The 25292-nt window shown below is 36.0% G+C and overlaps 2 protein-coding genes across 4 annotated transcripts in view; one reads left to right on the forward strand and one right to left on the reverse strand.

Annotated features, from left to right (window-relative positions):
• The window catches only part of nAChRa3 (nicotinic acetylcholine receptor alpha3 subunit), a 99812-nt gene extending 86592 nt beyond the window's left edge, over positions 1-13220 (reverse strand). For both annotated transcript variants that reach the window (XM_033336052.2, XM_033336049.2), the window contains exon 1: positions 12866-13220. The gene's annotated coding sequence lies outside the window, so the exon portion shown is untranslated. The remainder of the gene's footprint in view (positions 1-12865) is intronic.
• A 1124-nt stretch (positions 13221-14344) lies between these two features.
• Positions 14345-19345, forward strand: LOC117157817 (uncharacterized). Of its 2 annotated transcripts, XM_076622155.1 has the most exons (8): positions 14345-14881; positions 15276-15484; positions 16014-16276; positions 16406-16492; positions 16805-17045; positions 17111-17317; positions 17515-17646; positions 18378-19345. In XM_076622155.1, exons 3-8 carry the CDS (start codon positions 16104-16106, stop codon positions 18576-18578), a joined length of 1041 nt encoding a protein of 346 aa, XP_076478270.1. In that variant the 5' UTR covers positions 14345-14881; positions 15276-15484; positions 16014-16103; the 3' UTR covers positions 18579-19345. The 2 variants fall into 2 exon arrangements, with proteins under 2 accessions (XP_076478270.1, XP_033191984.1); XM_033336093.2 differs by lacking the exons at positions 14345-14881; positions 15276-15484 and having other exon boundaries at positions 15948-16276.
• Positions 19346-25292: the final 5947 nt, after the last annotated feature.

Consider the following 25292-nt stretch of genomic DNA (forward strand, 5'->3'; position numbering starts at 1 on the left):
TAAACTTGTAAAATGTTGTTCAACCCTCGAGTCTCCGATACCATCGAGGTATCCTTCCCCCGCCCCTCTTCCATCGAGTGAATATTGCAATTCACCTGCGCCTGCGACGGCCAGGATTCGCTTTCTCTGTTGGACTAAACCGTGGAATTGGCTCCCGCCTTGCAAACTGTCCAATCAGATTTATGCAGATTCGTGGATCAATTTGAACAGGGTGTAGCGACATTATTCCAAATGGAATATGATTCTATATCGAGGTCTTAGAATTTAGATTAGTGTCGTCTAGCAAAGCCTTATTACTACGATATTTTACTGGTATTCAGAAAAGTAAAAAGAAAAGTACAGTAACATCGTGAGCCAATGATATTGAACGATAATGACATTTTTTGCGATTTAATTTTAAATAGATTTGGACAATGAGGATGATAATCGGGCGTACAGTGGTAGCGAGCTTGATTGTAATGTGAGAATTAATAATTGTTTAGAACGAAAATTTCTGTTCTTGAAAGGGAAAACGGATGAGAAAGAGGATAATCGAAAGAAAACAGATAGTCAAGGTAGAAAAAAATGGAAGAATAATGAACCGTAGAAGAGCAAAACTTAACGATCCAATCAGCAATAATTGAATCATGTAATTATAATAAAATGGTTTGATGCATGTTTCTAAAGAATTTTAATCTTAGAAAAGAAATAATAATAAAACACAGCAAATGTTGATATAGGTTCAAGAATAAAGAAAAAAAGCGGCGAACTCGCAAATAAAATGCAGGAAAGTTTAAGACCAATATACATAGGTTCAGGTTTGATATCCGCGCGTATTTTTATGACATATACTATGCGCTATCGTGATAGCTTCCTAGTGCACAACAACCGTCGTGAATTCATTTTTATATTTTTTTTACGAGACTCGTTAAACTGTTAATTTCATATGTTCCCGATTACAATGTTGCGGAAGTTTGATTACTGTGCAAAGAATCAGCAGGAATTGGCGCTAATTGGAAGAAAGATCTCGTGGCAATTTAATCGAGTCATTTCTCTGATCGAGTGATGTCGCTTCTAATTAAAATCTCGTCCGAGCTTTCTATGATCATAGACCATGAGAATGTGAATTATTGGAACAGAAGAATGTTTATTCGATTGCATAGCACACAAGGAAACACTGAAAAGTGCTCTTTCTTTCATCGAGAATTGCTTCAAATATTCTTTGTTCGGGTTAAAAAGAGTCAAATTTTGCTCGTTTTCAAGGATTTTATACTTGTAAAATATTTAAATTATAATTGAAAACTTTAGCCATTCAAAGTTCCTGAAACATTTCTGCAACTCCTTCGATTTCATCCCTACACTTCACAAGAGAAAACAAAAAGATAGACGAATAATGCGGGCTCATAGTTATATATTGGACAAAAAGTTTCTGTCCCAGAGCACGATGCTTCTCATCAAGAATTTGCCAAACTATATTAGTCCTAGAACACTGAACAATTTTCCACGCTTTCTGTCAAAAAGCTACTATCATTTTCGACAGCAAATCCCGCCTAATCATTCACAAATTTCCACAGGAGAGCTACTCCTCAATTTCCAACGTTGCATCATTCTCTTTGCATTCAGCGATTCGCTAGCACTATAACATCAATCGAATTACTATAACAGGGAGAATAGACGAAAATTCCAAGATACAGCGGAGCGAAAGCGTCGAGAGACTGCTTCAGATGCATTCACACTCGCAGGTCGCGAGCTACTTCGTTGCTTTTACGCGACCCTCTGTGTATTCGGAACATTTGTAGCAGATAAACTGCAGACAAGAGTTGACAAGAGAGACAAGAGGCTACGCTAGACTTTCTCCCGAAAGCTTTGAGCTCGACTAATGCCGTATCCTCTCCTCCTGTCTCTCTCTCTTTCTTTGTCGTTCTCTGTTAGAGCTACGCTTTTGAGGTGTTCATTGTCACCAGTTGAATTTCTTCCTCGACACCAGTTTGCTTGGAACTGAATTATCCGGGCTAATGGTGGAATTAACCCCGAGATGTGCTCGAGATACATTCGACATGTGTGCGGTATACCTAAGATATTCTTTCTTTTAAACTTGAGATATCTATGCAACACGATATAATATGATAGAATGAATGTAACTGGTTGTAGAATCTTGTTCGTCATAGTATCTGGTCGACTCAACGTATATACATATATTGAAATATGATAATAATAGTAATAATATACAAACAAATATATAACAGTAATATACAATGGGCATAAAAATTAATTTAACAATTTATAAAATTCTGCTTCATCGGCTAAGTTTCATAAATCAAGTTTGTATATGTAAGCCAGTCTTTTTTTTTAAACTTCTCTTACTCTTGGTGAAAAAAGGAGCTGCTTAAGATACTTTGGAAGTAACATCATGATTCGATATAAACTTTTGTGACCTTCAGTAGCAGTTTAATTGGAGATCAGGTTAAAATGAGTTATTAATCTCGAGCGAATGAATGAATCTGCAAGAAGCATGTTGAAGAAAAATAAAAAATAAAAAGAAAAGAAACAGCCTGGTAGAAGTTTGCGACTACGTCGGCCTGTTACGTCCCCTCCGTACAATCGGTTTTCTCTCGTAAAAATTCATGAACATTGTGGTGCGCCAGTTGGTACTAACATCGTCGTTGGAAAGCTGTCCCTCTCATTATCAACACTCCTGAGATTTTTATCTTCGTAAATGTATTCAACATTCTCCCTTATACAAGCAAGTACATGTTTGTAGTAAAATAAAAACAAAGAGAAAATACCTTGTACAAACATTAGCATAACATTGTTAAGCATTTTAAAACCTTGCAACGTGTATCTTGCAAAAATCTCAGCCAGAAACTATTTAAATTTTATGCAAATGTCCATCTAAAATTCCATGGAAACATTACCATTCGCAATCTAACTAAATTAAAAATTCAATCAAATTTCCAATTTTTATCAAAATCTGTTAACGTTCATTCCCCTCAAATATTCAAATTTCGTATCCACGTGATCATAAAAAATTGCCTTTTCACATCACTATTCAAAAACTACATTCATAGAATAGTATCTAACTTTTCTCGAAGTTCATAAAGAAGATAGCCATTTTAGATTTGAACTTTGCACGACGATTATTAGGTGGCATATTTTTGCGGTTCTTCAAGTTGTCAACATGTTTTGCTTCGACATTTTGCAAACATCCCAATCACAAACATGCTATTAAAAACGCAATTAAAAGCCGAAGAACCACGAATGTGTAATCAATTATCTTGATTGAAAATTTCTAGAAAGAAAAAAATATAAAAAGAAATACATATTAAAAACTAAAGTAGAGCATTACGAACGTTGATTTTATACCAAGTTTTAAGCTAAGAAATTATTTAAATACAGCGGGTAGCTGTCTGTTGGAAATTGCGAAGACACCGTAGCGGCACTGAACGTTGTCGAAACGCAATTAAGATTGTTAAAAACGGGTTACATGGGGTAAATCGAGTCAAAAATCCCGGGACGGAGGATCGTGGAAGACATCGCAGGCCGTACAACGTGGAAGAGGAATTTTATTGCGCCGTTGTGTCTCGCTTTATGCAATTACGAGTCGTTGCTGGGCCATCGTGAAAACACGTCGTTCATCTTGTCGTGCCCGCGCATACTCTCCCTCCTCGATGCTCTCGTATAACCCGAGAGTTGTTTTTGTACACATTTTAGACGTTAGAGAACCGCCAGAGAAAATTGAGATCCTGTTTGATCGTCGTTATTAATATTTTCTTTATTAACGAAAAAGAAAGCGCAGCTTCATAAGGGAATGAGCAGGCCTCGTTGATATTTTTGTCAAATAAAGTAAATACAACAGTACTACGATTGCCTTAGTTTCTGCCGTGTTACGTATAATCAGACACTATGATCCGATATGATTGCCAAAAGATGAAAAAGAATGGATATTGAATAAAAAAAGAAAAGAAAAATACAAATAAATTGCAGAAAGTGATTTGTACAAAACAGAATCGAATTGTTGTAATTATGAAGAGCCAAGTCAATCTAAATCCAGACGTGGATCTCGAAAATCTCATACAAGACTCATGGAATCAAAGAACAGATTCGACTGTTCCTATGGTGAAAAAGGGAAGGGGGCGGGCTTGATTAAATTTCTAACTACAGAGCATTCGAATTTCGATTGCCGCGATATGCAGTTCATTGGCCAGCTATTTCCGAGCGAGGGTCAAACGTTGGAGAACGACCAACAGCCGAACGATTTAAGGCCGCGAAATGAATTTACCTCGCCGATCGACGATTCTGCGGCGATCGTTTGTTTTCTCTAATTTACAAAGCGACCAGTCGATTTCCAGTCGACGATAACCCGTTTCGTTGGTCGGCTTTCAGCGTCGGTCTAGAATAATGAAAGGAAACAATAGCGAGTGCGTGGTGGACAAAAGGAAGAGGAAAAAAAAGGAGGGGGAACAAAAGAAGAGGAAAACCAAGAACGAAAGAAGACCGCGGAATAAAAGGGGGAAACGAAAGCTAGAAGGTAAATGCGGATAAATATGGACGAAAAGGAGGAAAAGAGAGCGTGCGGGCCGAATGGAACCGACAGAAAGAAGCTGATCAAGCTGCAGCGTATAATTTAGCTCTTTCAGAAAGCTCGTTAACACTAGAAGCTTCCCGTTTGCTCCTGTTAGGCGTGTCTTTTTATACCTTTTAAAGTATCGTTGGAGATCTGTTTTCCGTTGCGTTGGATGAGATGGAAAAATATTTGATGAAGCAAAATGAAAAAAATTGCAGATGATAATATTTGTTTAGAAAAGATGGTCTAATGGATCATTTCGATTTAGGTAGCGTTTTTAACAATAGTAGGTTAGTCATAGATACTGATCTTATATTTAGGTACGTTATAATATTAGATGGAAAATAACCAATCACAGTGATTGATCATATTATACGTTAAATAAAAATTTACGTATACCATACGTCTGTATATAATTGTAGGTATTTATTTGTACTTGTATCGTATTTGAAACTCTAACGCAGATATATTTGTGCAGATTACGAACGAAGAATCGCTATTGCACTTGATTTGACAAGATCCTTATAATTTCTGATAATTTCACTCACTGATCATCTATTCCCTATGATTACCTCGCGTGCAATATCGTTTAGGCTTGACAAAACTGTGAATGGCATACAGGTTACTTGGTGGCCAAGCAACACCATCTGTTTACGCGAGTAAATCCCCCTGTACACGATACAATGTCCCATCTCTGCCTACTAGAATGAGGAATTATGCGTCAAGGAGGTTTCACGCTTGTCCATTATCCACGTGATTACCATGGACTTAATTCCATGCCTTTACTCGCGGACAGGAAAATTTCCACGGAGCTTAGAGAACACGAGCCGTCGGCATATTAGATCATACTTAATATGTTAAGCGGATTCTGTGAAAGAAAATGTCCTCTTAGAAATATTTCACTTAAAACTTGAAACGGCTCTTAAAATGTACATAGATGTTACAAGATATTTATTGAAAGCATACATTTCGCGAAGACCACCGAAGTATTTATTTCATCGGTCAATTATTAATAACTATATTAATAAGCCGCAACAACTGGAAAGCAGTTTTAGCACCAATTATATATTAGTGTTGTGTATTCATTTTTCACCAAGAGCATCTATGTTTGCAATGAAACGTTTTACAACCACTATATACATTTTCGCATTAGTTTCAAATTGTATCGTTGCAATAACGATACTCGTATCTCATTACACTGCTAACGAAATTTCAGAAAGTTTCATGTGATGTACATAACATATTCATAGAAATTTGCTGTATTATGTGTTCAGATAGCCTTTCTTTCTTCAGATATTTCTCATGCAATAGCCATCTACCAAACAACGAAAGCTACGAGAAAGAAGAAAAAAAAAAAGATTGCCTCGTATGATCCATGTCCAAGAAGCACCAAACAAAGTGATTCACGACACCACGATAAATAATACCCTCAGCTTGAAAAGGAACTCTTTCGTTTGACCAACAACCAAAGTATGGCCTAACCTTTCCAAAAGAAAATTAATGGTTTCTCGCGGCGAAACACACGGGTATCTTCACCGAGAGAAATCTAAAGCTGTCTCTTATGGAGAAAGAGAGAGAAAGAATCGTGAAGACAGCTCCTTTATGCGTTGATCGAGTTTCTGTGAAATCGGAAGAGCTTCAATGGGTATTATTACGGCGTAAGAGGAACGTAGACCGTAACGACGGTAATTCTAGCGGTCGATAAGCGATTGTGGCGACCTTAAAGAAAGGAAGATAAGCAACACGTGAAAAATCTTTTCGCCGTTCACGTGCCGTGAGACGCGCCCACTCTTATCGCGGAAACTTTCGAAGAAGAATCAACCGAAACCCGTGGTTCTTATCGCTGGTTAGGCCAAGCGAAACGATGGAGAAATTGAAGGTTTCTGTTCGAGTTCCAAATACAGACTTGGATTTATTCCCTGGTTTTTGTAAACGGGTGTTATGCTTGGTAGACGTATTCTTAAACAAGTATTAGCTTGTAAGTATTTTTACATATTTTATATATATAATTATAGAATATAGGAAAGAATAACTTTAGCTCTTTGACTGCGACAAGCTCCCACACGTTTCTTAATATATACGAAAGGTGCATACATAATATACGCCTGCTAAATCTGACTTGACCAAACACGTAATATTCTTCCAATTTAATGAGTTGCAAAAATTTCGAATGGTTCGAATGAATCGGTACTGTGTAAAAAGATTTTCTGTTTAAATAAATGTGTATCTTATTAATATTCGAGAATCCGATACAGAATCTCCGTCGAATATGTGACAAGCTAGACTTCGACTATATATTTTCGGTTCCTTTGTGCTGCGAAATTGGTCGACATTCTTTAGAAGTTTTTCACGTTCGCGCGCTACACACATTTTGTTTGAACGTAATCTGAAATATCCTTCCCTATACTAAGTTCCTTGAGTGTCTTTCAATCTACTTGAATGCACAACGAAAAAAAATATTCCACAGAATTTTCTTTAGTCAGTTGCACGCGCCAAACGTTCTTTTCGTTTTGTCTTTCTCCGTCCCTATTTTTCATTTGCTTTTTGCATTTTAAAAACTAACGTTCTCACAGTGGTGTTTCCTCTGTTAAACCGTGTCGATACGCGCGAGTACTGTGATTCTTTTAGTTAACAATCAACGGATCGACTGTACCATGAAATTCGAAAAATTTAGATAAAAGTTGTAATTATTTCATTCGTTAGAGAACTATCCTGCAACTATCCATCTAGTCCGCGATTCTCGGTTCGTTTTGAAGCAACGATTTTTACCGATATTGAACATTTTACAAAAAAAAGTTCTGCGTGCACATAGCGTATGTAAATCGAAATGGAATTTGTTTAGAATACGAATAAAAACGTAGGACAATGGAATACTAATGTAGAGAATATTATATGCCTTAAGTGATGGCATATTAAAAGCGAAACGCACGCTGAAATGTAATAGAATTATACGGAAATATAAATAACCAAGAAGCTCTTTGGAATATTTAGATATTAATTCTCTATGAATTCTCACGACTTGGAGACCACAAACTTCGCTCTTCCGCCTTTTAAATTTTCTTTTACCTGCTTTTTGCTAGATTGGGGGCTTTTTATGCATTTATAGGAAATTTAAAATTGCATTTAAGATTTTAAATGTATACGTGACAAAATATGAAAAGTGTAGTACTTATGATATTCAATGAATGAAATGAGTTTCCACTTAGATTCCATTTATTTAATTAGGTTTATAAGAATGCAAATTTGCATAAAAATTCGCAGTCTACCTATTACAAATTATAATTTTATACCTATTATCAATATTTTATTATACTGACACCAAATGACCCACTTATAACAATTATTATTTTCTAAGCTTCAAATGGAATTTAAGAAAAATAGAAGGTCTATGATCAATTGCAACCGTTTCCTGTGATACACGAGCAAAATTCTAATAACAGAGTACTTAAAAAAGATCTATATCGGAAGATTTAAATCATCCCACATTATATTCTAAATTTTAACTTATAAATGACGAGGACGAACAGTATGGAGTGCAAGGTGGAACCCCGATACATCCAGGAAATCAGTACGCAACTGCACTTCCGATTTCGCGGAGTTTCTGCTTCCGAATCCCGGAAATCGCAACCACGCCACCTCTTCCGGCCCGTTCGTTAACAGCAAATCTTCTGGTGGTGCAGGCTCGCGTGAAACCGTTCGTGCAGCCTTCCCGATACGCTGCCGGAATTGGTAAGTAGGCTGTTAGCGCAATACGAAAATATATGCGACGGTTTGCAGAGGCCGGGTAGAATCCATTGCGACACCAGTCGGTTGAAGAAAGAAAAAAAGCCTTAATTATAGCGATTTAAAAGTCCGTCTGGAAACTACGACCAACTTTCTTCTTCATTCGGAATTCAGCTAATATTGGATTGTTGTGTGGACCAAGGTCCGCTTTAAATTACTCAACAGAGTTGCTTTGAAAAATTACACGACTTCGTCCAACGTCCTTAGACACTTGCGAAATGGCAAAGATACAAACACTTAGAGTTTGGGACTGACGACGAGTTGAAATGTTTTTGGATTCGTTGATGGACGATGTTGCGATTCATGAAAATTTATGAAGAAAGTTGAAATGTTTTTATTCGGTAGACGATACAAGATAGTCGGGCTCGTGTAAGTGTATAAAAGTCAATTAAAGAAGTTATGCATCATGTAGAGGCCCGAAAGGTTTTAGAGTGCGACTAACGGAACTTAAAGCCAAATGTAAATTTTTTATTTCGGCTCCGTTTGTCCAGGACGTGTATTATACCTTTATCGGTAAATTTCTCATCAACTATTATCTAACAACTTCTAAGAAAAACATATACATCGCTATTTGAAGTTTAGAATCATCCGATCTTACATTTAAAAATATTAGAAGCATTCTAACTATGATACGTAAAGAATAATTCATAACGTTATACATTTTTTTCTCGACATTTTCTCAAAAAGTGCAACGCTGTTTAGGCATTCAATTGGTATTCCGTTTGTGCGTGGCGTTTTCTACGCTGTCTGGAAATACGTTCGAACGAAAATTTGAATTCCAAAGACGAATATTAAAATGGTATGAGGTGTATCAGTGTGACGAACCCATCACCCCAACGACAACGATGTTTTCCCTCCTTTTTGACGAAAGATATCTAGTTCAAAAATCGACGATACTACTATCAAGCTCGAAATTTATACAGAACTTGCCATAGTAGAATTTAAAAAATGCTAAAATAGTAGAAATCACTGAAAAATATACGCTATTCGAAAGTTTCGAAATCAACATAAATTATTAATCAAATCCTTTGATTCTAGGTTATATATTAATGTTTCGTTAAAATATGTGTCCCCGAAACATTAATTTATTTTCAATTTTATTTTCTATTCGAGATTCTCATATAAAATTACATACTTGTAATTGTACCATCTTATAGAAGCAATAATTTTTCAGAGAAACAAACAGTACTAATCCAGTATTCTTGAGTACTCCTTTTAGTATTCTAGTACCTTTGAATCTATTTAGACACAAACTTTATTTTCCAGTATCTTGAAAACATTCTAGTCTAAGAACCTATTGGATAATGAAATGAAGATGTCAGTAAATAAGTCTGAATTTTTTTCAGAATTTTCGAAAGCCTATAATATGAAGAAAAATTTGAAGTAGATAAAATGATAACTCAAATTTACTAAGATGTTGAGGGGAAAAATAGGGTACTACGGAGGGTTAAAAAAGTTGATGGGCCAAAGAAGTTAATTGCGCATGACATAAATTGTGTTTAGAGGAAAAAAAGAGGAATTAAAAGGCTTTCGCCTAAATAGGTTGTCGGATGAAATGAAAAAAAAGGAGTGCACCAGGAACGGATAAAAGGAACTGGGTTAGATTAGGTCAGTCGTAACGAGCGGTAAAACAATGCTACGAGACCAGAGCTTGGACGGAACCCTTTGATTGTGCGTAGAAAATGTCGTCGATTCGGTTGCGCCTTTATCGATCAAATTTCTCTCGAGCGAGCCCCCAAGCATCGGAGGCCAAAGCGTTCGTACAACGTTCCTCCTCCTTCACCACCTCCAACCTCCTCCTCCACCTACTCCACCTTCTCGACTAGTCGTGCTTGTTTTCCTTTCACCGAGCGTATTTCAAACAGTACATAAAACCGTTATCAGAAACGTTTCTGCCACGTTTATGCTTGCGTTTCTCTCGTGAACTGATAAAAGACAAGTCTCGAAAAGCGTACCGTGCCGTTCTCACGTATTGTTGCTAGGATTTACGGCCGCATAATTGCACGACAATCTCTTGATTAACTCTTTAGAATTGCGAAGTGAAATTGGCACGGAAAATTGGCTCGATCCTGAGGATAGAAATGTTTGAAAATCGATTCCAGGTAAAATAATGATATTTCACAATCGTTCTTTATAATTTTGAAAATTTATAAACAAATAAATATTGCCTGGTTGTATCTCTCATAGAAAAGCTCTTATCTCATATAGAAAAGAAAAAATATTATTAAAACAATTAAGGAGTGTCATTAAATGAGCGACGACCGCACCGATAAATCACCACCATAACCAAGCGAAATCGGTGCTGTTGTTTCAATGGGACGACCATAAATAACTGAAAATGATATCACACCGTTCGAGTCAGTAGTAATTCTAGCAATAAATCCGACAATGCCGCTTAACCAATCATCGTAAGCGTCGCCTAGGGAATTGAGGATTACGGTTAACGGCACGTGAGCAGGCAGCCAATCACGCGCGCCTAATATTTACCACGTACGCCGAACAGAGCGATTAAGAAACTTACGTTCGAACGGGGTTGTCGAGCCTTCCCTTTATTAGGCGACAGAATATTTCATCGTCTTCGTGAAATTCCCCCGGATTCTCCAGTTCCGTCACAATCAACAAGGCCGATCTCCATAAACTCGAAACGCCACGCTAAGATTCGAGCAATTAAGAAATTCCGCGGGCAAAACGAAGCCCAATTCGACGAGCGAGAATTGCAAGCGTTGTGAATACGGCTTAAATTCGTACTACAAACCGCCATCGCATTTCACCGTGTTTTAGTGAATCGCATTTATCTTATATGCTACATCGTTGTCTCGTTTGAAATTTGATTTTACGACAGAAACGGTTTTTAAAAAGTAAAAAATGCCACAGTACAGTATAAAGTAAGAAACCTCGTTTATCCTTTAATCCTACGCTGTATATCATGGTTTTACGCATTTTGTGTACCGATAATCTGGTTTTCCAATAAATTTATGTTTTTACCACGCAAGAGAGAAACTTGTTAGTATGTAATAGCTTGTGAATATGAAAAAGCGTAATTTTAGGAGTCTCGTGATGTTTAAATAAGCGAGAAAGCGATACAGAGGGAAAAAGTAATTTGAACCGCGTAAAATAATCCTTTCAAGTTGGCCATGCTACACGTTTAATAATGGCGCACTTAATACGCGGCAATGGCCGTACCTGACGCGTGTATAAACTAACCACTCCGTTACGAGCGCGTCGTTAATTAGAAACTCGGTGAAAAAGAGAATACTTCCCAGGCAAAACTCGTGTGATCGGTAAACCAAACAGGACAAACGGGCGCTTTTATGGGATAAATTCAAGGATGCTAAATAGTTCGCTCACATTCCACTCCTATTCTACTCTAGGGAATTATCGAAATGCTCTTACAAACTTCCCAATATATATATATATATATATATATATATATATAAGTTTTATATATTAAAAATCAATTTTATTCAATATTCAAATAATTTTATATGAAATAACGGACGATAAAAAAAAGAATGTCCCTTCCTATCGACAAAAAATATTGATTCCACGCGTTTCTTTCAACTGGAGTATACTCGAAGATTAACAACCTCATTAATGTCGTTAATTAATTTGAAGCATTGATGTCGTGTATCGGGAAGTATCTAAAAAAAAAAAAAAAAGAGAAAATGCAAAATCCAGGCACGATATACCAGCACGATATATGCACGGTATAATCAGAATACAACTGTATTTCTTAAAAACTTTCGAACGCTCGTTCTTTTCGCGGTATAAACACAAGGGCGTACCAAAGATTCCGTAACTAGGTTAACCCTGACAGAATTGAAGACGCTGGCACAACCAACGCCACACAGATTCGCAAAGCCGCGTAAGAAGTGACTTAAGCTCCCGTATTTACCCGCGAAACCGCTAGCGGAAGCAGAAAACGCAATACGAATATTTACGTAATTTGCCCTTTATGCCCGTCCACGCTGAGAGAACTTGGCGAGGACTGTTATCCTCGGTTGCTAAATTAGGTAGATTTAAGCGCTGCACAAGAGACTGCAAAACGAGACTACTTAACACGGAACGAAAAGTCTATCTTGAAACTGTTTTCGTTTTTTCCTACGTTGCATAAACATCAAAATCGGTCATATGCAACGCATATCTCATTTTTATGCAAGGACGGTTCGAAAATTCGTAACTAGGTTAATCTTGATAGGTATGGAATTCCTCTTGGGATTCCTACATCGGTAAAGCTAAGAGAACACCGATAGATCGATAATTTCACTCATCCGCATCGACCGAGTTATATTCACATCAGATTATGAACAGAATTCAATTAAACAGATGATCGTATAGTTAAAAACACAAGACAATCGTTCCAATCCACTTTGCTCTCGCCCGGCATTTCAAACGTGTCGCATTTTCGCGGCATAAACACGAGGGCGTTCCAAAAGCAACGCAACTAGGTTAACTCTACCATTCACAGCGATACGAACAGTCTCGAGCAAACACGAACGAAATTCACATAGAAAGAAAACAGAAATGTCGTCTACTCACCCGCGAAGCAGCTGATTGAGACTGACGACGACGACGTCGGCGGCGCCGATGACGATGGCGACGATGACAGGTTATAATCTTTGATTCCACCGTGATCGAGGATCCCTCTCGACAGATCGACAGCTCGAAATATCATACGCGACTGTGAAGAATCCTATGAAAAGAGGCGAGGACGCGATCCGTGCCGTGTATCGACTCGATGACTAGGGAAATACCACTCACTGCACCGTTCGCCACGAGTGTGTACGATGAAACGAGAGACGGCCGTACGATGACAACGACGATGACGACGACGGCGACGACGAGCAAAGGGTAGAAAACGTTTCCCTGCTTCCACCACCGACACCGCCCTCGCGCCTCGCCACACTGATCGCAGTATTGCGCAAACGCGACGCCGCCTCGATTCTGCGCATGCGCACGCATCCTATCCCGCACCTGTTTCCAAGCTTTCGCAGCAAGACACGGAATTCACGAAACTTTCGGAAGCACATTACATTCCCGTTACAATGTTTCAAACGTGTTTCTGTCACTTTTACCAAACTCCTCTATGCTGTCAGACATCGAGCTTAAGGCATTATCGTTTGCGTGGCTTCAATGTTCCAGCGGTCGATTAATTACAGTTAAATCGTACGATTTCGAGAGCGTACGACGTTTACGCTTTCAATTTTGTTGCATGAAATTTTTGTATTTTTCCACTTCTTATTGTTTCCTTTAATTACGATGCTCGTAGTTTCTATTCAAAGATTGGCAGATTATCCTTAATTAAATCTGACGAGAATTTTAAAAAGTGACGTTTTTCTGTTCTATTTCTTAGACTCGATAGCCACGAGAATGCAAATTAGGTGTAATTTGAAGTTAGCGCGCGCAATAGCGAAGCGCGTCGGTTGTGTTTGGTGTGTTACGATAGTATTTTATGTTTTTTGCATACATTACTTATAGCGAAAAATAAGTATTTATCACTGCTATTTTTTTTTTTTTTGTATCTCTCGCTAATATTTGGATATTTTCAGTATTCTGATTTTATTTATCCATATATCAATATCAAATAAATATTTAAAATACACATTGCGCCTTCTCTATAGTTTACCCTCCCTGAATAAAAACGTGACTTTTTAGAAAGTTAAAATTGTATTTATTTTACATTCTCTCATGTTGCTAATGTGTCAGGAGATTGACATAGGCTTTTCAAAAAACAAAATATACTTAAATGGAAATAAAATTTGCAAAACTTCAAGACGAATATTTAAATCAAGGAAATATTTAATAAATGTTTCAGTTAAAATTTAAACAGTAATCTAATTTTCTTCCAATAAAGTATACTCTTTATCACATATTTTTTTTATAATAATGATCTTATAATAAATAAAAAATACATAAAAATTTCAATCAAAATAGGAATCGTTACGGTATAAGTCTTACGATAATGCAGATTTGGTAAAAGTTCAAGATACGAAAAAGTTTTCCAATCAGAATGGAACGTATTTGGATGAACCTTTCTTTCCTCGGCAGCCAACCAGCCAGAATGAAACAATCGACGGATGGAACGGAGGAAGAAAGTTGTCGAGTGTCCACAAGATACCTTTCCCAATGAATTCTTCAATCGAGCTTTAACATAGAAGACTATCTATAACGCCTACCGACTGCTTAACAGTTCTTGACTCGACCTTCTGCCGCAGTCTTTCTTCTCGGCACTTGAAACTTCTAGCGAAGGAAATAAACCACCTATGGCTGCAATTAATAATGGTTCTCAAATACAGAGAATACCCTCCTACATTTATGCACATTTCTTACAATATTGGGTCATTTCGAAAGTTTCTGCAATTTCAAATCGTTTACTCTGAAGAGATATGACTTCACAGAACGTCGAGGGTACTTATTCTACTCGAACAAAGATTCGGATTTTTTAAAGCCAAAAAGGAGTTGGAAGATACTCTGGACAATTTCCTGTTTCCAGGAATGGTAGTCAATTGAGATTCATCATAAGACGGAAGCAGGGTCATTAAGGATACTTTGGTGGTTAGTCAAAGAAATTTCAACATCCTTCCAGTCATTAAATGTTTTCTAGTCATCTAAAATTTCGATTTTACGTCATTTTGAAGAGGTCTAAGTTTATCTGAAAATAATTCCTACGCCATCTTAAAGTATGATTTCAACTTCACCTTTTCGTTATTTGAGATTATTTCATTATTACCAATTGACACTATAAAATTATAGTACAATCATCGAATCATGCGTTAATCCTTATGGTATGAAAAGATTGTAGTCATGTTTTTCCATAACAGTACAAGTATACAAAGACGAAGTATTGCTAACAGAGAAATAAAAATTATTAAATATTTAAAGATTCTGACATTATAATGAGTGTTACAAGTACAGTCGCGTCTCAAGGTGTTCTAACGTTCGTTTCCAGGGGCAACCTGCAACGATGGATCAAACCGTATCACGTGCTTTAAAGCTCCGCGAACCAACTTTATCGAGCAGCATTTAGTTCCGCCAAAAGTACGGCGTATCATGATTAGTCTTATAGCCATGTGTTCAACGTTCCTTTTATGAATTTTTATTAACTGGACATCGGATCTATAGTTTTCTTCACCGACGACGTTCGCAACTTTAATTTAGGTGAGAGCCGAGAAGTAAGTAAACCGCAACGTGTTCCGTTAAAAAAAAGGCGGTGGAAAGAAAAAGATGAAAGAAAGGAAGGAAAAGAAACGATACGATAATTGCGATTTTTATCTTACAATTTACCCCAAAGAATAAGCAGTTGACTTGCATGGCGCGATTTGCATTTAAATGAAATTTGAGTTGTTTCTAAACGCTGTAAAAACATTTCGCCTATGATTAAATGCGGTCATCAAAGGTAAGGGTGTAACTATTGTTCCTCGATGAAAGAGATAACTCGATTGATAAATGAAAATACAGCGGAAGAAGGGGCGAGAGGTTGGAGATAAAATCATGGCCACGGCATGTCGTAAATAGGCAATTTCATCTTTTACCTATAATTTATAAAATAATTTAAACCGAGTTAAACTTGAAATATCTTCTTAACTTTAATTTTCTCTCTGGAAATAATTGTTCAGGGCTCGAGGATTATCAATTTTAGCTCGGTTTAAGAAGTTTTTGTAAATTAATTCATCGTGAATGTTAAAAGGAATATACGACAAAATTCAATGTGCGAAGATAAAAAGCGAGCAAAGGAGGCGCAAGAGAACTACGACGAGGTAAAAAACACGGACACTCAATGGCTACGCTCGCGGCAAATGGTTCTTCACAGTTCTCCCCAGCGGAACGGCCAGCAATTTTAGCGGCGCTCGAGGAGTTCACGAACGCGCTGGCCATTTACCACAGTACACTGAGAAAGCCCGCGGAACATGATAACGATATTCTCAGCGAGTGTTTACCCCTCGATACAGAGTACGTTATGCAATGATATGTCGAGCGAAATTGTAATAAGAATCCTAAATTAAAAAACGCGGCTAAAAGATAGAATACTCACCTGAAAGAATCGAACGTTCACATTATTCCTTTGTATGTCTGTTGCAGAGATTTAAAAGTACTGAATCCCGAGGAGATTATAAAGATCCAAGATGTGAAAGAACGAGCCATCTCCAAGAAAATTTACGAAAACAGGTTGAAGCCATGTTATAACGATGGTCGTTGCGATGAACTTTTAATTATAGAATTCTATTAGAAATTAATGTCTCGCGTTTGTCATATTTCTTCTATCAAGATCAGATGTTCGATGATGGAAAGATTTTATTTCGATCATTATATATCATGTCATCGATGTAGTTAACATGTCTCGAAGACCATCTATTTTTAATGTCTTGAACGACTTTAACATTTATCGTTTAATGCCACTTATTTTTCAAAATTAATGATAATCATCACCATTTCTAACGAAATATATTGTGATAGACGATGACTAATAATCTTGCGCAGTTTATACATGAGAAAAATCATGGAGATGCTGAAGGAAGAGATCCGTGAACAGGGAACGTTCGAGGTATTGACTAAAGAGATCGAAGAAATCATGGTACGCCAGAAAGAAGAGGAGACTCTGCTCGAGGAGCAAGAAAGACTAAGAAAAACCGCGGCAGAATTGCAAAAGACAATGACTGAGAAGAAATTGGCCAATGAACAGGAGAAAAGGCGAATACTGAATGAGCTCGCGGAAGAACAGGTACTGATGCCATGTTTTTCACCGAAGACGCATTGAAATTTTTAATGTTGTATTTAAAACAACAGCGTAACGTGGAAAAGCTGAAATTAATCGCGGACGCGAAGTTGAAGTATATTACGGAATGGGGGGAAGCGAGATGCGAGCAGAATTCATTACGTTGCGACATGGAAATAGAAAAATTGGAGAAGATATTAAACAACTGGCGTATACGTGAAAAAAATAAACAGCGTGTTCATGCTGAGTTGACGAAATTTCTGACACAGGACATAGGGGTAAGTATCATATTATTTATGTTATTTAACGTATTATTGCATTATTCTATTAATGTATTATTTAATTACGCATCGCGATCTTCCATATCGAATAATTTTCCTTTTATTTGAACGTTCGTATTTTCCAAAAATGTTACTTGCCGCTCATATAAGGAAAGGAAACGTTAGAAAAAGGAGCTTATTTTTTAAATCAACAGTCGCTAGAGAAAAAGACCAACGAGTGGGAGGAACGGTACGCTCGAGAAAAAGAGACGTACGAGAAGGAAATCCGGCAGCTACATATTGAGATAGAAACACGTCGAAAGGAGTTGGACGAACTTAAAGAAGAGGTAGCTCGGCTTTCATTTCAAACAATAGAATTTTACATTTGTTTTCCCCGAGACAAATTCCAGATTAATCAGATCTATCAGAATTATTGATTTTTTTTCAAACTGTTCGATATATACCGTTTGCAAACTTACGATTTTCTGTTCTGTTTTTCCTTTGATAAAGATTTGTACAAACGAAAACAGTAGTCCGATGTAAATCTTGCAGCATTTTTTTTATTCGTAGAAATTTATTTGACAGAGAGCGAAACGCATCGGGAGAGAAATATTATAAATGCAGCGAATGCAAACGGATAGAAATGCAAATGCAGTGTCACGGCTTATTAAATATTCTGTGTGACTGATTCACTGCATCACGATCACGTTAATACTACTGGAAATCAAGACTCATCGAGTCTTGCTTCTACAAGCGTAGAATCGATGTGCAATGCGAAAATTCTACTGGGGAATCGATAACCCATATCAAGAACCTATTTGTGGCTATTTTAAATCATGTGATATCTCATCGATGCAAAGGGAAAGGAAAAATCATTGGTCCCGACAGTTTTAACGCCTTCAAAAATCACTTGCAGCTATTAAAAAATTAATCTTTCAGTTAACGTGATTTCTTCGCGTTGCCTTAAGCTAATTAATTCCTTTTTCATTTTTGTTCTATTTTCCCCTACGATCTGATCACCGAAGCAATTGCCACTTCACCTGCCTGTGTTTAAAATACAATCGTAACGATGTTGCAGTATCGTCATAATCAGGAATTCATAGACACGTATCTTGCGAAAAAGGAAACACTGCAAAGAGAGAAGGAACGACAGGAGCTCATGCAAAAAGGTGCAATCAAGATTCAAGCTTGGTGGCGAGGTGTTATGGTACGCCGGAAGTTGGGGCCGTATCGACCTGTGGAGAAAAAGAAAAAGCGACAAGCTAAGACAAAGAAATAACTCCCCTTCTGTTTGACCCACACCTTAATCCCAGCCCGTACAAATACATGTTCCACTCCTTTTGGAACAATACTCGGCTGAAAACAATATTTATTCTTCCTCTGCCGTAAAGTCCACTTTTGCTTCGTCTACGCTCCGTCTCTTACCGCATCCATTATAGATACTTTGATTGACTTATACGTCATCTTGAGCGTATAAGTATATCGCGCAATTTGTAAAAGACGAACAAGCATAACAGTTTCAAAACACACGACTGAAGAAATATCTTACGAGAGATTCGAATTCAATCAACTATAAGAGTAGAAGAAAAGAAGAATCGTAATGCGCTAGACATAAATCCTTATTGCGTAAAGATGGAAATTCTAGATGTCGTTTCAAAGGAAACTTCATCTGCAAGTTATTTGAATTCAATTCATTGGTCAAATTAGTTTCTAACACGAATAGAAAAAAGAGAAAAAGAAAGAAACTTGTAACGAATGATCCACATGAAATCGCGATTTTATTCTCTGCTTACGTAATATAAAGCTAAAGAATGGCCACAGCGGAGTATTGTTCACGCAAGAACCTCATTTCCTACACACTACTAACTTAGATTCTGCGATGTTCAAGAACACTGCATGGTACACCATAATAAGCCTCTACTACACGTAACACGGAATTCCTACACTTCGTTCTTCTTGCAGTTTCATGAAATTTATGAACATAATCTTATATGTATATGAATACATAAATGATAAAATGTAGGCGTATTAAACATATAAGCAATGTAACCCAAGGAATTTATGTTAATTTCTCATTTATTGAATCATTAATCAGAATTCAGAAATTCTGTTACCTTTATCTGAAACTAAATTTTTAATTTGTAAGGAGCATTCTACTTTAACCGTCGAATAAATAAATTGTTCAAAGTGGAGAATTTTAAAATATTTTAATATCGAAAAGTAGCAAGGTTATCCCTGAAACGTAGTTAATATTTCCAATTCTTTAATTCCCTTTGATCCTCACAAATTCAATTATTCCAGTTCAATAATCGTTCCAGGCTAATCTGTAAAATTAAAACGAAATAATTTGTCGTAAATGCATCCATATCCATGAAAGTGATACCGTTGTTCAAGGCAAATGCATGTTCGCTAGTCGCACGATAGAATTTAATTCCAATGTAGTCGAAGTGCTTGAACGTGGAACGTGTGACTATAGTAAAGGACTAAAAATTCTGCCCGAAGTTCCTCTTTTTTTTTAGCTGTAGGGATAAAGGCATGTAGAACTTGCACGACGAGGCGGCCGTTTCGAAAGTTTTTGGTTATTTTGTTAGACTTTCATAGTGTGCAGGCAGATTGTAATTATGTCGGATATCTCTGTTCAATTGCTGTTCCTTTTGGTGCGCGTTAGTCCTCTTTGGATTCCTTTGAATCTTGATAAATGATATTACAGTTGCTTTATTATTTTATGCATTCCATTGTTTTCCTTTAACCCTATATAATACATAATACATTAACAATATATAATACATTTATGTATTCCTTTAACTCTGCCGCGATCCTCAAGTTTTTCTATTTCAATCTTGCTCTCATTTTAGCAACATCCTTGCTATGATCCTCGAGTTTTTATATTTCAATCTATATTTCAATTTACATTTTAAAAAAACGCTTAGCATAGTAAAATCGGAAGGAAAAATCATAAGTAAGACTTTGTTCAGACCCTGAAGTTGTTTTTTAATGCTAGAGGAACATAATTGAGTTGAAAGTGACCGAAAGAAAGTTGTAGGGTTTAGCCCTTGCTAAAAAGTTGGCTTGCTGAATACATAACCTCGATACGGAAGTTTCCAGAAACATTGAATGGCTCCTCAAAGTGGAAATAGTGTCATTTAGCTTCACCAAGCTCGGGAACACCATGACGACACCCGTCACTTTTTCGTGGTAGAGCAAGTTTCTGAGTCGACAACGAGCAGCCGTGCATTTTCCTTCATGAGAAATTCACGAACTCCGTAACCTACTCTGTTTGAAGGCATGCAAGCTTACCGCCGTGACCGTGCGGCCAACCACCTCCTTAGATTACGATATAAGGAATGGTTTAACGCGATGTGGCGGTGCACGCACCCGATAGCGCAGTCTGCATATACATGCTGTATGTATGCAACGATTTCTGACCTACCTTTCATATAGGTTGCATCATAATTCATGTCATAAGCGAACGGGCAGATAACGTTCCACAGCGAAATAAATCTAAAATAGAGAAATTCATTTGTTCTTAGAGTTTCGACTCTCGGAGGAAAGATAAGTAATTAGAGGGAATTTGATTATTTTAATTTTGACGTTCTTTAAACGAATATATATCTAGTTATAATGCAATATGATGTAATATAATATAATATAATATCTAATTGTCGGTAACTTAAAGAGGAATTTAAAATGGTTAATTTTCTTGAAATGATTCGGTTAAGATATGTACAATAGTGCTTGTCTAACTGGCCGCGGGTCAGAATCTTATGTAGCGAAATCGAGAGAGACATATTTCTGGAAATTCAGCAATATGTATTTCTGTCTTTTGAGTACCAGTGAAATATGGTTACCTGACACATTTGATTATTTTAAATATGTATGAACATGTATAGTATTGGAAGATTATTTGATAAAGTCTGCTCATTGTCTAAATACAGAATAGACCTGACTTCGTGTCTTATAATCTGAAATATAGTATAAGGAAATAACAATTGTATCTCACATAACACAAAACAAATACATAGCACATAACATATATAAAGATTCTCAAGTCTGCCATAATGGGCCATTAACGAGTCAAAGTATAAATAAAGAAAAATAGAATGTTCCAAAATACCGACCTCGAGAAAAATCAGTGTTGTTTACGATTTTTGCGATTTGCTACGGTGAATATAGCAATTATAATTATTCAATTGAAATTATTTTATCTTATCTCCATTCGTAGCAGAGACGAAATCTCTGTTTTTTCTGTGTTCGTAATAACATTTTGCCTATTTGACATCTGACCATATAATAGGGATTACAATCATTGAATAGGTGGCACTACCATTGACTAACTGTACTTTGTCGGTGCTGTCGCATGTGTTTCACACGTTCTATATTACCGACTATTCAGAGGTTTTATGTATTACGTCATCTACAATGAACAGGGTACATATATCAGTTATGCTTAATTAACGATCACTGGTCATTTTCATATTTGACTATACCTACAGACGAGATACAGACTAGACATGACATGCAACGCTTTTTTCTGTCCTACGTTTTGGGGATCGTTTAAAGGCTGATTCTCTTACTAGTTTGCCACATGTAACGTTATCGACTCAGTATACATAAAGTATGCAGTATAATACTTGTTTGTATTGAAGCTGCATAATAATGAAATTATAAATAAAATATAAAACAAGATATCTCATAATCAGAGAATATATCTCACAATTGTAACGAAGTATAGAATTCTATATTTCTACAATATTTCAAAAAGCATTGCACACTATCAAAATAATAAATTACTGAAATAATAAATTTTCTCCACGTTAGACAGTGTGTCTTTGTACGAAAACTGCGCGCAATGGTCTAGCGCATAAGTAAAGATTGTAGCGCCAACGAAACGGCAAAGTATGCAATTATATCTCGCGAGATTCAATCATAATCGATACAAATAATTTCTCGCAATCGATCTATCATATTGGGATGTAAAAAAGTCAGTTTTAGAGCAGAAAGCACAGCAAGAAGAAGCGTCTATTGATAGCTCCTATTATGAACTTTCAAAAGAGTATTAGATCTTGATTATTGTTTTGTTTCTGTATAATATATTCCTTTTATACATTTATTTGAGAATATTGTTTTTCTTTTTAACAGATGGTTGATTCTGAGAGAAGCTTCGAGATATTTGGAGAACGCCATGAAGTTCAAACGGACGCCATAAAATTCAAAAAGCTGCCATGATGATTCACGACAAAATCGTTAAGTTCTCATTAAAATATGGTAAGATCTAATTTATTCTAATTATCTAACTATTTAAATGCATAAATATGTTTGTTTTGTCTTTTTAATCGGTAATATTTAATCATTATTCAATAGTATTCAATAGTATTTAATTTAAAACGAAAACGTTAATAATTCTTTATTTCTTTTATAGATCTTTTTTTTAATTTCAATTCAATCTCAAACTTCTTAAGTAATAATATCCTATAAGAATAATATCCTACATGTTATTCAAGATTGTTCATAGTCTCTATTTTGAATCTCTTACAATTTCGCACTTTGCAAATTGTACCTCATTTAATTCTATAATTAATTTATAATATATTCTATCTATTCTTTATATTCTATTGTTACTATATAGCATTTATAATGTTAATCCTTTTATATTTCATTTTAACTATCATTAATTAGGAAATAAGATTTATATTAAAAATACCATTATATTTTTTAGATTAAATTATGTCTCATACTTTGTTGCAGATTTTCTGCATCTCGTAATTCCTCTGCAGGGTTCGATGGTTCCTTCCTGATAACTAGCTTGCCGATAACTTTGAACTACTGCAGTATCGATTGTAGCGTTACCGCATCTTATGGTAAGTCGCATACCTTTATATTTCTCTGGTCTTCCAGTCATGTCATAAGACAAAATGTGTGAATCGACATGGATGACTGGTTGTATTATGTACAACTTTCTACAAGCACAGTGATCCTGTTTATTATATTTGTGAATAGTAATGTGCCCTTTTCATCTGACTTATTTATTAGTTCAGGATTTATATGAATGGCATGACTTTGACGTCATAGTATTATAATTTAGTAATACTTTATAGTATTATATTAATAATATCAATATCATGTTGATAATTGAGATAAATCACATACGACTGACAATTAATCTGAGTACATACTTATGATTGAAAATATTATTGTATGTTTATCATAATAAATTATAAAGGCTGCAAGTATTTTGTTTTTCTCGAGGTCGGTATTTCAGTACGTAAGACACGGAGCTCCATTCTAAGTGCGCATGGAATCAGGAGAGATATGGAACGTTTATTGTCATTAAAAGAAGTAAAATATCCCGTATAATATTGGGTCACAGGGTATATTGGGTCCATTTTGTATCTTTTCATCATTGACGAAGTATAGAACTTCTGTATCATGTTTATGCATATTTAATCAATGGTATAGGAGAGAGCTGGTGGTAGCTGGTAAAGTAGGGAGTATAACCAATTCGAAACTTGATAAATGTACATACATATGTATTAATACATTACTCGATATTAACTTTTATTATAGTATAAATAATTTGTTAAAATCGATCGCTTCAGTGTGCATATAATATTTATTTAGTAACTAGTACGTATGTATTTATAATACTTTGATGTAGTAATCATGTTTTATCTATACATACAGATAGCGCTAATACCTTAAAAGGTTCATAAAATAGATAAAAAAATGAATTAACGAAACGATCTATTTATTTCAGTATAATAGAAAGTCTTATTAAATGTTATTTTTTTTATCAAATATCTGCATTATACCTTATTTGATATAAAAGCTCGTAAATGAAAATTTTTTTATGTAATATCTTATTACACGATTTAACATATCTCAAAATTTTGTATTAATTCATCTAAATGAAATTTTCTTTTATATAAGTCTTTATGAAAAACGTATCTTATTGACAATTTTTATTCGACGTATTATAACGCGGAATAAAAATTTTAATAATTTCTGTTTTTGATTATTTCGTGTTATTAACGAGCTTCTAAATCAGGGCAATAACATATCTTTGCGTGTTGACGTTGGGTAGGTGGTACCAGCTGCAACGTATTCTACGTACAATATTAGGAGCAAGGGACACTAGCATATAGAGAGAAATGCTATACAATAATTAGTAAAGACTGCTGTATCGTGTTTTGAGTTTCTCGCAATTAGAAGTGCAACTTGGTAATGTTACTTCCTTAATATTTGACCGTATATTTCTTGACATTATCGCCGAAAGTACGACACTGGTGGTTATATTATTCGAGATATTAGTTCAGAACTTCTTAATGTGACATTTGGACAATCATTTAAAATTTAATACACAAACACACATATGAAAGCAAAGTGCAACCAGAAGAAGAATGCACTAATGACACATTTCATTTAATCAAATTTATTTCAACATATAATGTTGCAACAAATGTAGAAACACTTTATTACGTAAGTCTTGCATACTTAAGTTTTTGAAATGAACTTCAATTTGTTCTCTTTTTACAGAAAATCCTTATTGGTTTCTCGTTGAATGTACAAGGGGTTGGATATTCTGACAATATTTAGAGGCGTTGATTTTGCGGGTGAAATCTTTCAACCGAGATGGAAAATTGCGAGCCGTCTTTCGTAATGCATGCAAGGGTGGCCGGTCGGACTTTCTCAGTTGCGGCGTTGTTAGAGTAACGTTTCATTCATCATTCTGGGCAGCGTGCAGTTTGCGGATTCTGCATTCGTTTCCGGGTGGCGAACAGCGGCACTTCATTCTTACGGGTTACACCGAATGTGTTGAGAGACAGGTCAAACCAGACGCTGAAGCATTCGAAGCGTGCCAGCTTCTCCAGTGTTCTCTAGTGTTCTCTATTTGTATTTGTTTGAATTTCATGGCCCCGATTTTCCTCGTTAGTCGAGATTCTCAGCTTCCTTCTTCTTTTCCTGTCAGCTCGTCCACGGCAATGAAAAAGGAAAT

The sequence above is a fragment of the Bombus vancouverensis genome, chromosome 10 (assembly GCF_051014615.1).
Source record: "Bombus vancouverensis nearcticus chromosome 10, iyBomVanc1_principal, whole genome shotgun sequence".
In the NCBI taxonomy this organism is placed as follows: domain Eukaryota; kingdom Metazoa; phylum Arthropoda; class Insecta; order Hymenoptera; family Apidae; genus Bombus; species Bombus vancouverensis.

Bases quoted from the DNA above. Each gene is read 5' to 3' on its own strand.
- LOC117157817 (XM_076622155.1), top strand. From the start codon at position 16,104: ATGGCTACGCTCGCGGCAAATGGTTCTTCACAGTTCTCCCCAGCGGAA. The intron at 16,493-16,804 runs GTTGAAGCCATG...AATCTTGCGCAG, and splicing joins AAGAAAATTTACGAAAACAG to TTTATACATGAGAAAAATCA. The intron at 17,318-17,514 runs GTAAGTATCATA...TTAAATCAACAG, and splicing joins TTCTGACACAGGACATAGGG to TCGCTAGAGAAAAAGACCAA.